Source organism: Carex rostrata, chromosome 22, assembly GCF_964058835.1.
Source record: "Carex rostrata chromosome 22, lpCarRost1.2, whole genome shotgun sequence".
Lineage (NCBI taxonomy): Eukaryota > Viridiplantae > Streptophyta > Magnoliopsida > Poales > Cyperaceae > Carex > Carex rostrata.
In genome coordinates this window covers 819,635-838,269 of record NC_135939.1, presented here as the reverse complement: position 1 = coordinate 838,269, position 18,635 = coordinate 819,635, and the positions used below count along the sequence as shown (strand labels likewise).

At 34.3% G+C, this 18,635-nt stretch overlaps 3 protein-coding genes across 3 annotated transcripts; 2 read left to right on the top strand and 1 right to left on the bottom strand.

Moving 5' to 3' along the window:
• Nucleotides 1–4,129: 4,129 nt before the first annotated feature.
• HSP1 (17.6 kDa class II heat shock protein) lies at nucleotides 4,130–4,570 on the top strand. The gene has a single exon (XM_078323479.1). The coding sequence runs from the start codon at nucleotides 4,130–4,132 to the stop codon at nucleotides 4,568–4,570; it is 441 nt and encodes a 146-aa protein (XP_078179605.1).
• A 7,069-nt stretch (nucleotides 4,571–11,639) lies between these two features.
• On the top strand, nucleotides 11,640–13,841 carry LOC144574233 (late embryogenesis abundant protein 3-like). The gene is made up of 3 exons (XM_078324138.1): nucleotides 11,640–11,804; nucleotides 13,296–13,401; nucleotides 13,484–13,841. Exons 1-3 carry the CDS (start codon nucleotides 11,733–11,735, stop codon nucleotides 13,834–13,836), a joined length of 531 nt encoding a protein of 176 aa, XP_078180264.1. The 5' UTR covers nucleotides 11,640–11,732; the 3' UTR covers nucleotides 13,837–13,841.
• A 1,589-nt stretch (nucleotides 13,842–15,430) lies between these two features.
• On the bottom strand, nucleotides 15,431–18,635 carry LOC144574414 (FRIGIDA-like protein). The gene is made up of 4 exons (XM_078324381.1): nucleotides 17,964–18,635; nucleotides 17,073–17,418; nucleotides 16,617–16,783; nucleotides 15,431–16,254 (listed from the first exon to the last, which is right to left on the bottom strand). The coding sequence occupies exons 1-4, from the start codon at nucleotides 18,477–18,479 to the stop codon at nucleotides 15,700–15,702; spliced, it is 1,584 nt and encodes a 527-aa protein (XP_078180507.1). The 5' UTR covers nucleotides 18,480–18,635; the 3' UTR covers nucleotides 15,431–15,699.

The window sequence follows — 18,635 nt, the reverse complement described above, 5'->3', positions numbered from 1 at the left end:
GTATGTCAGGAAACTTTCCAAGGCGGTCCACTTTCAGTATTCCTTTGGCATCAAAACCCAATTTAATCCTTTTACAGATCTACTCCATGATTGATTTCTAAAACTTTAATCTACTTACCAATTAAATAGATTAATATAGCATATTTATACCTTGTTTCCAAATCACAGTTGGAATGCAGACAGAGCGAGTAGAGCCTCACCAGGGAAGGAATCGACTCGGAGTATCCAGGGCCGGCCCTGGTGCTGGGCAGCCAGGGCGACCGCCCCGAGCCCCAAGATTTATGGGGCCCCAAAAGAAATAAAAATATTTTCCATATATTAAAAAAAATTAATCTGTATATATTAAAAATAAATAAAATATTAGGGCCCAAACTTTGAATATTCAAAAGGTTCAAACTTTTATATAAATAGGTATGATCTATTGACATATCAAAAAAAAATTGTGTATATCACTATTGTAAATAACGGTATGCGCTTGTCGAACGAACGGGATACTGTCAAGCAATTAATCGGTATGCGGCCGATTAATCAGAATTATGCGGACAATTTTGTATTTTCATTAAAATTATGTGTATATATTCATAATTTATTAAAAAAATAATTTATTTAACTCATCAAACTTATCAAATAAACTTAATTTAACTTAGTTCTATTATTATAACATGAAACTTAAGATGTATTATTTAATTAACACATTTAATTAACAATACACACACTTTACATGTGTAAGTAACACATTTATTTAATTAAAAAATAAATTCGAGAATTAAGCATTTTCAAACACTAACAATATATTATTTGAAAGACATGAAACATTCTAACATAAAATCACTAAAGTTAGTTTGTAATAACAACTTAATTTAATATATGAACATGATATACTAATTGAAAAAATTACGTCAGTAAGTAAGAAAAATATATGGTATATATATAATAGAGGAATTAATCAATTAATTCAAAATAAGTAAGAAGAAAAAACATATATAAAAAATTGAATGTATAGCCAAGCACAAATAAAATTGCAATACATGTTTATGAAACTTATTATCACACAGTTACAGAAAAAAACAATGTAAAAATAATCACTGGAATAAACAAAAATAAATGGGAATAAACGGAAAAAAAATAACGGACGATCAAACGAGAATAAACGAAATAATTGGGAATGATTGAGAATAATCGGCCAATTAATCGAAAATATTTACTAATAGACCTCCGATAAGTGTATTCATAACTGTTTGATAGCCATTAGCAATTAAACAGACATATAATAGGCCGTTAAGCCTTTTTTTACAATACGGGTACATATAAAGGGTCCAAAAATTTCTCTCGCCCTGGGCCCCAAAATCTTCAGGACCGGCCCTGGGAGTATCACACATGTGATACCTCTATCGGTTATCCACCAGGACTAACCGGAGAGCGGTTTATTTCTTCTGCCAAAAATACCGTAAACCGCGGAATTATGCAAAAACACTATTCACGGGAAAAAGACGAAAACCCGTAAACACGAATTTTCGATTGCTCAGTTTCATCAATATGCAAAACTGACATACCGCGAAATTCGGTAAAACACTATTCATCAATCCCGTAAATATACTTCACAACAACCCGCAAGATTATACGTCAAGTATGTATAACTTTCTTTTCTCAACCGAAACACTATTTGGGAGAGAAACCGAGAAAGAGAGAAAATACCGATCCGTTTCGACATGAAACGGTATGAGTGAATTAGCAAATTTCTCTCTACCCCTCCACCCCTATTTATAGGGTTTAGGGTCGGTTGCCAAAAGACCAAAATGTCCTCCAAGTTCGGCCTATTTACAAGATATGCCATTGAATGGATAAGGATGACATGTCATGTGGATAAGATCGATGACGTGTCATCTGGATAGGATCGATGACATGTCATGCAGATAAGCACGAATCTGAAAAGACTCGAATGCCCTCGGCCCGAATACAAATAATATTCGTATAATTATTCTGAACAATTATATATATTTTTCTTCGGTTGTTCGTTTCGGTATCGATGACGTGTCATCTGGATAGGATCGATGACATGTCATGCGGATAAGAACGAATCTGAAAAGACCCGAATGCCCTCGGCCCGAATACAAATAATATTCGTATAATTATTCTGAACAATTATATATATTTTTCTTGCGGTTGTTGTTTCATTAATTTATACAATGTGTCCTGCACATTTATAAATTAACCGGTTAACTTTTATACAACGTGTCACACACGTTTATAAATTAACCAATGTTTTTGCTTGTTATTTTTACATAACATTTATAATTTAATTATAACACGTATAATTAATTATAATCGTCTTACTATTGATCATAACCAATTTATAATCAATCACAATAAGATTCTCCGATTAACTCCTATATGGTGTGACCCAATAGGATCTGTGTTATGTTGGTAAACAGAGTTAAAACTGTTTTAACTTCTATAATCATGAGCGGCATTTGGCAACACATCATGACCATCCAATTACACAGATGATGCTGTACAGTACAATATCACGATCCAGTAAACAATTTACTTGTGTCTGTTCTTCTGTCTCATAGCTATCAGATTAGTTTCAAGGTAGATGTGTGTCATCCTTGTTAACTGAATCTTTTCTTGATCTTGAGCAGATTATCAAATATAATTACTCTTGTAATTATACCGCTAGCAGATAATCTTACTCTATCAAGGGGCCCAGTGATGCTATAGCTCGTATAGAGATATGAGGAACAAATAGTATTCTTGGTAAACCATCACTACCTCAGCTAAGCCATGTATATCGAAGAGCTACCGTTATAACTGCATTTTACTGACAGAGTTTGATAACAATCACACATATATATTTCTTAGTAGGAAAGATGAATACCTCATACTGTAGAACTTGACACTGAATGAAAACATAAATGACATGAACACAATTCTATTTAATGTTTCATTCGGAGTCTGTCAAATACCATGTTCCTAGAACATGTATCTATGTGATTAAAATGACATCTCGTGTCAGGTGGTTTGTAAAACTTAACCATCTTTTAATCCACATACTAACCTTACCGCGGTAATTAGTGTTCCTGCTAATTAACTTGGTCAGTGACTTTTTAAGAGTATATATTATCTATATTATGGAGTTTCACAATTTCAGACATGAACTCGAAATGATCCATAAATTCAATAATACTCAAGGCAACAAAATGATATTAATCATCTAATTCATGAACAAAGCTTTATGATAAATTATCGTATTATTGACTTCTAGATTATTACACTAACATATGAGTCATTTTTTCGTTTTCAAAATTCAAAAAGTCGATCTGAACCGTTAGATGTGATCTCTATATTGAAATGTGCTTGGAGACCACATTTTACATTTTTCTAATTTTTTTTTTTACTATTTATTAAGTCACTTTGAAAATCGCTGATTCAACAGTGACTTATGATTTTACTGTTTTGTTAAGTCACCGTTGAATCAGCGATTTTCTAAGTGGCTTAATAAAGTAGAGACATGTATGTTTAAATTTTCTATAATGCCTTGAGAGATCAATAATAAATGGCAGACAATTGCCAAAAAAAAATTAATTAATTAAAATGTCAGAATCTGAGAATCCTCATCCGAAAAGGTGTTTCTATCCGCTTGGAAATCTTATTTACACCAGGTTTACGTACACGACCTCGTCTATGTGCGGTCCCATTTCCATTCGCAGTTTTTGCAAATATCACACTTCCTTTTCAAGTACAACCATAGACCAGGTCTAAAATTAACTTCTCGACGGGGACGCATTTTATTCCTTTCTTCCGAAAATACCCTCTTCCCCCAAAGAAGAGCAGGAGTGCGTATATATCTCAACTTTCGCCTGACCGACGTGTCCGGTGCCTATTCGGGGCTGACGTAGGGGGTCAGTACTATGTGTGCTTTGAGATTCGTGCATAACTTATTTAAACGGTTGGGAATTTCCATAAAGTCACGCAAAGTTTGAGATATCTTACGAATTCCACGAGGGATCAGTACTCAAAAGAAACTCCACTTCCCTTCAATTATATTCTCATGTTATTATACCTTCCCTTGTCAAGTTTCTATCGCTATTCCATTAACCAAACTCCCTTCTCTGTTGCAAAATCAGCCATGAGAGTATACCCCGTATCAGGTTTGGGTAAGCGAAACGTTGCGATCCGATACCAGGAGGGACCCTCTGGACGGCACCAGAAGAAGCTGCGCCGCCTTCCCCATATATTCAGTCGAGTCCTAGAGCTTCCGTTCAGCGCTGATGCTGATGTGGCGGTGGAGGAGGGCCCCACCGACTTCCGCTTCGTTGCCTCAGCCGACGGGATTGGGGGCGAGGTGCGGGCCCACATGATTCAGATCTGTCCAGGTGTCGTCAAGATCGTCATCTTAGACGAGTTGGACTCGAATTCGCGTTCGGGTTCGCTTTGTGCGGATGGAAGCGATTTGGAGTTCAATCGGTGGCGGTTTAGACTCCCACAGTGTACCCGACCCGCTTTGGCCACAGCCGAATATGTCGATGGAGAGCTTGTTGTGACTGTGCCCAAGGATGTGATTGTATAGTATTAGTAGGTACTATACTAGTTAATTTTCGTTTTCTATTTCTCCTTTTTTTTTTTTTTTGATTGGTAGTTGATGTGTACTTGTACTTGGATAATGAAATAAAACGGCTTACAATCTATTTAGCGCCTCGCTAAATTTGAATTTGTGGCCATAGTAACAGGCGAAGAGCCTACTAATTTTCCTTAACCAAACAAAAATACAGAAAAGAAATAGAAAAAGAAGGGCAATGCAAAGTAGAAAAGGATTACAGATATAGAGAAAAATTGGTGGGCATGCATGATGGATTTTGGAAATTTTTGATGCTGAAATTTGTAGTAGGAAGAAATCACGGTGACATTGCAGGTAATTTCATTCAATTAGAATATAAAGCAAATCTGGTTCGTGAATTTCCATATTCTTTTGCTATAGAGAGTATTAATATTTCACGATATTATAATTATAGAACCTCTATTGTTATTCCATTGCTGCAGTTTATTTCTGCTTTCGTGTTCTGGATTTTTGACAGTATCAATATAGATTGTTGTTTCTTGATCTTATCATTCGATTTTAAATTCTTAAATTCGGAATTTGGTTTAAATTGAAGGTAGTTTTTGTTGGTTTGGTTTCTGTTGTAATTGCAATAATTAGGATTTGGGATGAATCTTTTAGGTTTTGATGTAATGTCATGTCAACCCTGTGTATAGACTGATATAGCATGAATCTTTTAGGTTTTGAATTCTAATATATGCTGTCATGTCAAGATTTTCTGGTATTTACATTGAAATAATAACATGATTGAACTTGATATATTATAATTAATTCCTTGGCTCTTTTGAGTCTGCATCGTGTGCATTAACTCAAAAGAATATATCTCGGCCGTTTGATTATAAATAGAGCTCATCTGGCTCCCACCTATAACGTATGTTCCTTCAATATTAGTGCAGATCTAATCTGTATGAAGTTTAAAGTTGATTGGACGGTCCAGATACATTAACTCAAAAAGATTCTTTTTTTGAGTTAATGCAAAAGAAACGAATTTGGCTTTTTTTGCCCCCAAATGTCCCCATCATCTAACATGCTATTGATCATGTTAATGGTACGTTTGGTTACAAAACAAGAATAGCTAAAATAGCCAAATCAATAATAGCTATTGTTTGTCTTATTAAGGGTGCGTTTGAATCGTGCAATGATTAGTGCAAAAAAAGTGATTTTTGAGTTACTGGTTGAGAATAGTGCTAACTTTGGACTATTTCGGATTAATAGAAATGTTGTTTGAATTGTATATTTAAAATAGTGATGGAGAGAAGGAATAAAATAATAATTTATTTGTTTTTCTTTTTTCAACCAATTCTTATATTTAACATGGCTTGTTAAATATATATGAAGCATCATGTTTTTCAATAATGTCTCAATTGTTTTTAACCGATTAGGAAATATTTTTTATTATCTCATTGAATACCAATTTAATTACAGTTAAAATATAATTAAACAATGTCACTTTTTATTCTAAATTTTTTACTATTTAATAACAAATTTCGAAATGAGTGATAAAAAAGTAAATCACATTAGCTATACAAATTACCATGACAATTAAGTATTTCAATTACAACAACAAATTACACAAATCACAGTTGCATAAATTGGTTCCATTTATATATGTATGTACATTAAATATTTCAATTATACCTACACACTAGCATAAATCAAAAATTAGACCTACACAAATTAAGTATTTCAATTATCAATATTATAAGTGTGAGCTTTGAATGAAACATAAACAAGAAAGAAAATGAAAAATTACATGAAAACAAAAATTAAATTACAATTTGTCAATTACATGAAAATAAAAAATTGTCAAAAAAGAATTGCATACTTGGTTCAAGTTTATTTCTAGGTTTATCAAGTGTGTATCAAGTACCAGACGCATTTTCATATCATTTGAATATTTATACATGTGTATAACAGTGCATTACACATTACATCATTGTGCTATAGCTTTCAACCATGTATTTTTTTGAATTTATTGCTAAATTTTTCTACCAAGGCCATGATTCAAATGACTGATTTTGTCTTTTCTGCTTACCTAATCCAGAAAAAGATATGGTAAATAATAGATGAAAATCACCATTCAAATGACTGTTTTCTTTTTCCATTCAAATTATTTTTTTTCCCATTCAATGATTCAAATGACTGATTTTTTTGTCTTTTCTCATTAAAATTCCATACTCAAGGAAGGTTACCTAATCCAGCCCTTAAAAGAGATGGTAGATGAAAATCACCCTTTGCAATTCGATCTGTTTGATGTTAACAAATACATCCAGTTTAGGTAGTCCAGGGGCGGAACTAGAAAATTGAGATAGAAGGGGCTAGATGCATATCCATTATATTATTTTTCTTTATGAGGGTGGCTACTAGTATTAATTTTTATAAAATTTCAAAATTTTAAAGGACATAAATGAAAATTTCCAATTGATAGGGGTGGCTTAGCCCCCATTCAATTACACTATGTTCCGCTACTTAGGTACACTCCCAAAGGGCTCAAAATTGAGAATCCTCCAAGGTTTTCTGTGGGGCCAATAACAGAAAAATAAAGACTGATTTTTAGTCTTTTTCGTTAGTTTTTTTTCTAATGGTGTTATATAATCATGATTTTGCATCAACATCTATTTATTACTAATGGTGTTGCTTTAATTTAGTCTTTTTGTTCTAATAGCACGCAAGGCAACTTATTTATGATTTGAATTACAAAAATATAAATTTTTTTCATCAAATAGTGGAGAACAAAGGAATTTCATGTACCGATAGACGAAGAGCAATCTATTGGATCGTTAAAAATAACAAACACAACTCTCTCTGTACCTGATTCGTTACTGTTAAAGAAGAAAAGTAAATTAGATTTGAAGCTACGTCTCTTAATTACACTATAATTCCGACCTTAAAAACTTGACAACTTACAAGAAAAAATAAACATTATGTTAAGTAAAGCACAATTTGGAGTTACAAATACCAATTCAACCATCTCCACAATATAAAATCATGTTATTATTTTTTGTACCCATCTTAATAAATAGTAAAAAAATTCAGAAAAATGTAAAATTTGGCCTCCAAGCACATATAAATATGGAGAACAAGATGAACGGTTCAGATCTACTGTTTGAACTTTCAAAATAAAAATATGTTCATTTTACAAATAGGTCCTTATGTCCATAGAAGCATCACTCTTAATTTAAATATTAAATGTAATAATATTACTTTAAATTTTAGTTTATTATTAAATAAAATATTAGATTAAATATAATATAATATTAATTTAAATGTTAAATTAATATAATATTAGTTCAAATATTAGATTAGTATTAAATAAAATATTAAATTAGCATTAAATAAATTAGCATTAAATAAATTAGTATTAAATAAATTATTCGATTAGTATTAAAAATATTAGTTTAAATGTAATATAATATTAGTCTAAGTATTAAATGAAATAAAATATTAGTTTAGATATTAAATGTAATATAATATTAGTTTAAATATTAGATTAGGTTAATCACTATTTTATTTATTTTCTACATCGCTATTCTAAACATGCAATTCAAACAACATTTTTACTAATCCGAATAGTCCAAAGTTAGTGCTATTCTCAAACCATTCGGGTTAGCACTATTCTCAACCACTAACCCAAAAATCGCTAGTCTTGCACTAATCCTTGCTCGATCCAAACGTACCCTAAGAATAGCGGAGCTATTCCTGGGTTAGGGTTATTCTAGCCCAATCCAAACGCATTCTAAAGTAACCAAATCTCAAAACCCTTAGGAATAACCCATTCTAATAAGACAGAAAGTTTGAATTCACTATTCTAGTTATTCTAATCCAATCAAATATGAAATAGACTATTCTGAATAATAGCCTAACATCAAAAATACCCTATTTTCAATCCAACCAAACATATTCTTAAAAAAAAAAAAAAAACCTAATTTTCCGAACGACCTTTCTTAACTTTGGTTGCAAATTTACAATCACAAAAGAGAACAGAGATATAGTTATTGAATTATTTGCTTGACTCAACCATAATCTGAAGGAGTAATTTTTAGCTTCTACTTCTACTTGTCTGATGCTAAAAATATACAAGTTGACTCCTTAATTTGGTTAATTTGTCAGGATTCAATTTGCTTACACAAGAATCCTTTGGTCTTGAAATGAGTTTTTTTTTTATATATATATATTTGTTAATATAAAAGGAAAAAAAATGAAAAACGGAATTTGAAATCACAAATTTTATTACTGGAATTTTCTAGATAAATGTCTGTAAATCCGTTTTTCATAAATTGAATCATGCACTTTTTAAGTTTTGCCAGTAGCATATCCGAGAGGGTGGTGATCATTCAAAAATTATTTATTTGTACAATTTTGACAATCTTAACAATTAAAAAAAATAGTTGAAATTCAACCTAATAGACATATTCTATATCATCGTTGCATACGAAATTTCGTGATGAGAGAGTGTAGATCTTATGGAGTGGAGGCGGTCTGATGGGCATCTGACCAGACCAGATTCAATCTGATACATAGTCAAAGACATTCAATTCACATCAAAATGTGTGTCACCCATACAAATTCAGATTCAACTTGGGTTTTTCACGGATTCAAATCTGTGTCTTTTTTTCAAGAAAAGGAGCATCCTCTTATTCTTCCATCCAAAGTTTAAAACTGATCACAAAGCTTCAGTTATATCTAATTGGTTTTAATAAATTATATTGATATAAAAGAAAAAAGTAATTGAAGTCGTATGATTGATTTTGAACCAGTGTTGTAAATAATGGTATGCGGTCGTTGGACGGACGAGGTACCGCCAAGCGATTAATCGGTATGCAGCTGATTAATCGAAATTATGCGGACAATTTAATATTTTTATTAAATATATGTATATATATCATAATTTATTTAACTCATTAAACTTATCAAATAAACTTAATTTAACTTAATTTCATTATTATAACATGATACTATACTTTTTTTTTTTAATGTACAAGTACTTTACATGTGTCAATAACACATTTATTTAATGAAAAAATAAATTCCAGAGTTAAACTCTTTTAAAATGTTAATAACATATTATGTGAAAGAAATGAAACATTCTAACATAAAATCACTAAATTTAGTTTATAATAATAACTTAGTTTCATAAATGAATATGTCGTACTAATTGAAAAAATTACATCAGTAATTAGTAAGAAAAAAATATGATAGATAAATTGAAGAATAATTAATCCATTTTAAAGTAAGTAAGAAGAAAAAACATATATAAAAAATATTGAATGTATGTCCAAGCACAAATAAAACTACAATACATGAATTATAAAACTTATTTCACACACTATCACATAAAAAAAAATTCTGAAAAAAATTGAAAAAAATGGAAATAAATGAGAATAACGGCCGATTAAACGGTAAAATGGTCGATTAATCGGAAAATTCTGCAAAAAATAGTGTATTCGTGACGGTTTGGCCGCCGTTTCCGATTAAACCGCCGATTAATAGGCCGTTAAGGCCGTTTTTTACAACACTGTTTTGAACGATTCGGATGGAGGAATAGGAGAGTGATCCTTTTCTTGGAGAAGATTTGATTCGGTTTTTTCACACCAGTTTTAGGTAAAAGCTGAATCAACCCGAAAAGATGCAACCGACTTCACCCAACAACCCAAACATGAACTAAACTAAAAATTATCGAAAATTTGATGATCAATAATTTGACTGGACCTGAACCGAAGCATGATTAAATTACTATAATCGATCGTACTTGACCAAATTGTGACAGACATGAAACGAACTATTGAAGGTCTGAAATGAACCTAACCGATCTGATCTTAAACCAAAAAATACTTGCCTAATTAATTAGTGCAGCTGATTCATCCCACTTAAATTAACCTAAATTACCTGCATGACACCTAATATTCCTGGCGCCTGAACATGCGCATATTTTTTGCGTATTAATTTCCTTATCATTGTATGTGCCATGTGGGTCATCAGAAAGTACTAAGTTAGGCACATTTTCTGTGTTGGCACCAGAAAAAGATTGAGATCCTTCAGTTTCTTTTTTAGAAAAAAAAAATCATTTTGTCAAGAAATAGTAATAAGTTAATAACTGAACTATTAATTTGGACCGAATCAATTGGTCACCACATCTTTATCTTCGTGTTTAAAGTCCAAATAGGCGATCTGAACCGCTCAATATGATATCTATATTAAAAATGTGCTTGGAGACTAAATTTTATATTTTAAAAAAAAATATTTAGTTTTTATTTAGTTTTTTAGATAGATACAGTATCATTGTTTTTGGACCATCCAAAAAATAGTTTTGTACATGTCTAAAAAATATTAATTAAATTCTAAAATATATAAAATTTGGTCTCGAAGCACATTTTAATATGGATATTATGTTGAGTGGTTTGAATGGACTGTTTGAACTTTAAAAATGGAAATAAGGATGTGAGACATGAATGGATAAAAAAAAACAATATATGGTGCATTTATCAGACAATTAGAAACAAAAAGTACTCCTTAATAATTAAGGAAATGGTAGAAGATATAAATAGCTCTCCAGGTAGTAGAAATAACTCATTTTTCGTAAGAATATCTTATATAATTGACTTTCAATGTGTGTTTGACTCTATAGTTAGAAAGTCTGGCTCCGCTCTAGACCCGCTTCACATGTCTTGCCACAAAATTCTCTCAACCTCCAATTTGTTTATAAAGAAACTGAATAATTGATTTGGTTCAGACTATCTATCTATTTTCCGTATTATTTTTAATAATTTCTAAATATAAATTATGTTCTTCATTTCAATTCTACTTTTTCAATCGGATGATTGGATGGGTTTCTGTTTTGGGCGTATTTGGAAATATAGGGAGTTATTGGGCCTACGATTGATCTTATATCGTCTCAGTGAATTGGGCTTTGAATTACAATCTTCCTTGGTCTTTTTTGGGCCTTTTTTTAAACTATCCCTTGGTCTCCAGGTTTCAACAATCAACACCATGTGATGCCACGTGTACTTCCATGCAAGATCCCCAATAATTAATTAATGAATTATTCTTTCCCTCTCAATCTCTACAGACGGCAATTACACAAAATCATTTCTCAGAGGAACCCGAAATCTATTATTATAAGTACCATTACCATATCATGAGCAAGCAATTGCAAGACAAATCAGTGAAGCCTGGTGGCGATGTTTTCTCTGCCGCTGCTAGTAGTCAGGTTTCTAAATTTTTTTTTTACTTTTTTTTGAGAAATTATTTTAGGAATTTTATTGTTCGTTGGAAAATTTGGTTTAGGCTTGTCAGTAGCAATGTTAGCGTTAATTACTTGTACATACAAGTGTGAATTATGTTTTGGGGTAAAATGCCAATCGTGTAAAAAAATAAAATAAGCAATGGTAATTGTTAACGATGCTAAAGATTGTGAAGTATGAATGCACTGCTAGCAACGCTAGTGGTTGGTATTGGTAGAATCGGGGCGGTCCGATGGCCATTGGACCAAATTCGGTATGATTCCAAGTCAGAGCTGTCCCATTCGCACATCTAGATTTGCAGACGCGGAACTTATAGATTCGTGCAGCAGATCGGACAGCTCTGACTGGGCATCTTACCGGATTTGGTCTGATGCCCATGGGAGTGCCCCCAAACTCCATTGGTACTAGAGAGTAATGTGGCGGCACAATATTAGTGGACGAGTTCAGAATGATTTTTTTTTTTTTTTTATGATTGTTAGTAGGAGTTTTTTTTTCCTCTTTTTAGCCTAGGTATCTAGTTTGTGAATTACATGAATCTTCTTGGTCAGGTGCTGTCTATTTTATAGTTAAATTTTGTTTATGAAATTAATCTTGAGGTGAACAACCACTGGTGCCCCATTTGCTATATTTGTGATCAGCACATGTAATTAAAATGCCATAAATAACAGTTAGATAAGAAACACTTTTACAATTACCAAAAGAAAGCTTTGTTCTCTCACAATCAACCACAGCAATCCATTAATGACAATTTTCTACTCGTTAATTAAGGAAAATTACATAGTGGTAATTTTTAAAAGATGAAATTAATTAAGTCATTACTGTGTTTGTGTTATTGAGTGTCTTATAGCTTAAGCAGGGCTGTATAGAGGGTTTAAGAGACTTTGAGATAATTAACTATTGAAGTTGAATCACTGTAAATGTGAACTTGGAAAAAATAAAGAAATCAAAGTGAGAAGTTTTGGGCACTGGTGCCATGAATCATGGCTTAATATTATAACAAGTAAAGAGATATTTACTGAGAACAATTAAATATTTACATTTTCCCAAGAATTATCAAAGTATTGTCTACAGACTACAGTCATCCGGTTTTACATTGCATATTTTGTTATCACATCTTACCAACAGCCATTGTGGAACTTATATGGGGTAATTGTGGACATCAATACCATTTTAAATAATACTCAAAATAAACATATTGAGCTAATTTGATGATATTTTGCATTATATAGAGGATTTTTGTGTTTGTCCTAATGCCTATTCCATAGTTTTCGGCTTAATTGTGCTATTCAAAAATCTTGACTCTATTATCCTAAGCAATTGTTCACTTCTTAATTACATGTTACAATAGCTCCTTTTTTATGTTATTTAAAAATATATATATATGTCAATGGTGATGGTTAATTTAAGTCTTTAATATACTTCCACAAAACATTAAAATCACTGTCAATTTAATGCAGGCCTCGGTGCAAGCTGCATTTCCAGAGTCAACGGTTTCTTACCATAGAATAGATGAAGATGCAGTGACAATTGGTGAAGCACTTGAGGCTACTGCGCTCGTGTTAGGTCATTTCACTAACTATAATTTCATTACAAACAACAATTACTATGAAAATATTATTTACAGTTGGTACGGACCACTTAACAGGAGATAAACCTGTTGATCATGCTGATGCGGCTGCTGTGGTTGCCGCAGAGATGAGAGCAACGGGATTGGTTGGTGTGGTGCCAGGTGGTGTTGGTGCAGCTGCTCTTGCAGCAGCTGAGAGCAATTCGCAAAATGAAAAAAAGAGCAAGCAAGAAAAGACGAGCATATCGGATGTGTTGGAGCATTCATCAGCTGTTTTGCCGGCTAACAAAGTAGTGACTAGGGAAGATGCAGTGAGCATCAGATCAGCAGAGGAGCAGAGCAGGTGGGCTCGGGATGGAAAGGATACGGGATTCGGAGTGGCATCGACGGTCATGGAGGCGGCTGAGATTAATGAAGATGGAGTCTTTTAGCAAAATAAATAATGTAAGAAAGGTGTACACATGGATGATGGAACATGAATGGATGGACGAATGGATCCTGTCCTCCTGGCAGGGTTTTTAATTGACATGATAAATATATCTTGTTGGATATTACTTTTTATCAAATTTGGCCTAGTAAATCTCTGGTTTCACTGGCATGTATTGATTAACATTGCAAGCATTACATCTCTTGTTAGGATTTGAATTTTGTCCAAAGGGCCTTGGACATAATCTTATCCGAAGCCAATCCTTACCGTTTGATTTGCTTTAAGATTTGTGCCAACATATTTAAAACTTATTAACTCTGAATGGCTCTGTAAATCTAAACCATTAATGTAAATTTTAACACAGATCACACGAAAGATCAAATATATTATATTCTATAATAATATTAGGAGATCGTCGCGACTCAATTCGAATATCCTGAAATTAATTTAACATCAATATAAATATTATACATAACTCAGGTTTGAAAGTGCATTTGAATTTTGGAATTATAATATGGGATGTGTGCTGGATATTAGTTGTAAAAGGAAGATTCAGAATAACAGCTTTGCAATATTCAAATCATATATTGAGGTAGCTAGCAAGCTTAATCGGTTCATTGGACAGGAAGCACAATATGTTTGACATTGTGCAACAGAGGCTAATATTTATTTTGCAAAATGGTCTATTTAATACCACCCGGATCTGATTCTATCCAATACTGACGGATTGAGGGACTGACAATATTTTGTATGAATAATATATTCTGTACACATTTCATTACGTACGTATTTTATACAAATATGAAGTATGTAATGTGCCAGATGTATAACGACAAGTACTTGGGATATTTAGCTGTCCGATGCATAATGAAAAGGGTGGCGAATTCTTTACATTAAAAATAGACGAGTTGTTAGTTGCTGTTGTTTTTTTATTATTGCAAACCCGTAGCCCGTAGGTAGTTGTTAGTTGTTACCGATGCTGGCGCGAGAGGTATCTTGGTCTTGGTCGTAATCTGACACGGTCAAATATGCTTTGACCGGTCAAAGAGGCCTTGAAAGTTGCGATATTACAAGGTATCTGCTACCTATAAATGTTTATAGAGGCATCTTTCACCATAATATATTTATCTCTGGTAAAGCGTACATGATAAGGAAGCAGGTGCAGCTAATTATGCTATCACTCTGTCATCAGCTGGGGCCTTCATCCAAAAAGCAAAAGATGTGAAACCCCATGTGCTATGCTCCTCTAAAGCAAACATCCTTGAGGATACCAACACTTATTTATCCAAACTAACTGTTCCAGCAGTTTGATTCTTAGTTCTTAGTTCTTACCCATAGGCCATAGTCAGTCAGTTGGGCAATGACATATTTATAAATTACTATTAACAGTACTAACTATGATTGAGTTATACATGCACATCTACACTAAGCATTGATTTCCCAGCTAGAATAGTCTCAGTTAATTATTACAACTTACAAGCACCCCAGCAAGGAAACAAGAAACAAAAGAAACGCTAACTCATTTTCAGGAGAAATAGAATTTTGGGGACACCTTCCCAAAAAACAAAAAAAAAAAAAGGAAAGAAAGAAAACAAACCAAGACATAAGATAGTTAACATGCATTAATACGTCCAAGTTTAGTAATACAGAGTACAGGAAATTAAAGAGGATAAAATCCATCATAATTAATTTACAATGCTCTTTTTTTAGGAAAGCAAAGATACAGCTGATCTAAATAACAGCTACTAACCATGCACCTACTGATTAATAATTAAACACAACACATACGCATCCTACCCTTGTAGTCAGTCACTACAAAATGGGTCTTTTTAGATCATTAGTTCTCGTGTCATTTCTTTAACAGCCCCTACCGGTAATATGCCTGGTGAAACCCATAACCAGCCATCCCATTATTATACCCTCCGTAGGGAGGGTAACTAATAGGAGACGGGTACGACATGGCAATACCTGCCACCTCATCAGTTGGGTATGCATATGGATCTCTGATAGCTTGTGGGCTCCGGCTGCCATACACTGCATGGTAGTGTGGGGCTGCAGCTGCGGCTGGAACCTGGTATGGTATATGAGAAGGGGATCGGACAAAAGTGGGTCCCATATATGCATTGTTGGCAAGACGGCCAGCCTTGGCAGGAGGCATGGGACCGCCGTGATTGGCACGCGTGCGCTTGCTAGGAGGTGCTGAGGTGGCAGTGCTGTTGGTGACATTGCTACTAGTGTTGGAACAGCTGCCGGAGCTGGTGGTGGGGCTTGCCAATGGTTTCTTTTTGTCGAGCTTAGCCTTCTCAAGGGTTTCGAGGCGTTTATGGAGGTCACCCAGGGGAAACTCAGCCTCGAGTTTGTGGTCCTCGATGCATTTTATCGCTGCACGGAGTGCGGACTGTTCCTTGCGACCAGCATTGTTCTAAGAATAGTAAGATATTCAACCTTTGTTAGTTGCTTTGTACAACCTCTTATGATTTGATGTGAGGGTGAAAAGACAAAATAATTGGAGCTATATAGTGACTTCAACATGAAAGATTAATCTGTCAAATTACTTGGGTTGCAACAAGGTATGCCATTTTCCATCTAACTATAGTATAACGGAAATACAAATTATTATGAAGCAAAACTTTCCAAGTTTGCAACTGTCAGAGAAGCTCCTGATAACATGTCTATGTATAGTAAAACAGAAGTAGATACTACATATGGCCTACAGCAGAAGAAAGATGTAAGATGTGGAAACATATTTAAATAAAATTCAGATGGTTTGGTACTTTTACATACCCCTGTCTGGCCTTGGTTATCTGCAACAAAAGAAGAGCTTTTCATTGATTCGTCGAGGTATGACTTCAGAAGAGGTACTGGTGGATACTTATCTTGGAGTCCAGCTTCATATGCAAAATTTACCGCATCAAGCTGCTGACCCTTAGCAATGAGCTCCTCAATTATATCTAGAAATCAATTATGGTTCTCAGATTAATTCATCTTAAATAAGCATATCAGTTCGAACCCTGTTTAAAACTTGCAAGAAAAGATAATGCTACTTCAAGTTCTTTGACTATACCCAGAAGAAGGCTTCTAAATATAGCAAGTTACCACAACTAGTCTCAGCTTATGGTCTTCATTAACAAACAGCCACTCTTTAACAAGAGCTTTCAAAAATGTGATTGTATCCCCATGATCAAAATAAATAGCAATAAAATCTCATGAAGAAAAAACCCAAGAAAATAAGATCCATACCATCCATGTCATCCTCGAGGCCAACTGCAAGTGCTAGCTTGGGCATCTGCCGCCTCCATGAGAAACTCACGACAATCTTCCTATATAACTCTATCTCTTCCTTCAACACAATGCCAAAGGTCACAACCAGCTGTAAGAAGGCGTGTGCATCAGCCGGCTTTGAACTCTCGACCCCTCCGCGTGCCACCAGCCCTTCCTTCCACGCATTGGCCATCTCTGTTGCTTTGTCCCTCATGTTTCGCGGCACTAGTGGCCTGGTGGACCCAAATTCAGGATCAGCCACAACTGGCTCGAGGGACTCGAGAACCAGTACAGATGCCCATGCCACGTCATTTGGGGTCTTCATCTGTATTGCAAATTTAAGGTTTTTTTATAAATGGTTTAAGACCCATAATTGCTCGTGTAGGATGATAATAAACATTTGGGCAACCATTACAGGGCTACGGTGTTTTTCACAGGGACTTCAAAACAAGGCTTGTTAGAATGGGAGATATTCAGACATTATGATTTTTTTTTCTAAATATGTATATTACAAAACCAATGCAAAAAGAGAAAAAAAAAAAAAGATAATTATCTTGAAGAAAAAAGTTAAAAAGGGAAAAATAGATTCACCACAGCGGCAAACCATATAACTATACCACCCTTCTAATTGCTGGTCATTACTAAAAAGTAAAAACTAGTGTGGTATTTATTACTAAATATGGCATGAAATGCAGTTTGCATTAGCTTAGCATTAAGAAGTGTTTTGCTACAAATTTCAGACTTCAAGTTGGCTCTCGCGCTAGAGAGGTTGTTGGGCAACTCGTCTCACAAAATTAATACTAATCAGCAGCTCAATTACCAAGCTAAATAGAAAAAAGAAAAAGAAAAGCAAAACATTTTCCACAGTACCTCTCTTTTATCCACAGGAAAGATGGCACACATGGCATCCACAACAAATCTCACCGGATCAACACATTTTTGAAGCGCTAAAGGAACCTCAGCACGAAGCAAATCTGCCTCCTTGCGCTTAGACAGTACCAGATCCAGAAACCCACACGAATCCATCTTAGCGCACAGAGAATTCAGCTTTTCAGCGAGATCAGCCACGTCAGACCCCTGATCGGACTCAACCAGCTCAATAGAAGCCCTACGGCGCTTCTCCACGGTCGAGATGGCGAGATCAACGGATGAATCAATTGAGACTTCACGACGCCGCAGAGTGTCAAGCGCCCGCTTGGTGCGAACCTCAAGGATTCGGCGCTTAGACTTGAGAGACTCGGACTTTTGATCAAGGCCTTTCTCCAGAGAAGTGAAGTGGTCGGAGAGCTCCTTCCATAGGAGAGTACATGTGTTGATCAGTTCGCGTTGTTTCTCTAGTGCTTCAAAGCTCGCCTGTACCATGGAGCCCGTCACAGGCGAGGCCATGGCAAAAATGATGGAGAGGCGATGGCTCGATAGTTAGGAGGCGAAACCCTAACCCTAGCTGTGAAGGAAGGGGAAAGTAAGAGAGAGAGAGAGAGAAACAGAGGGGGGAAAGAGAGAGGAGAGGAGAAAAGTGACGAGATAAAAAGGTAGAGAAAG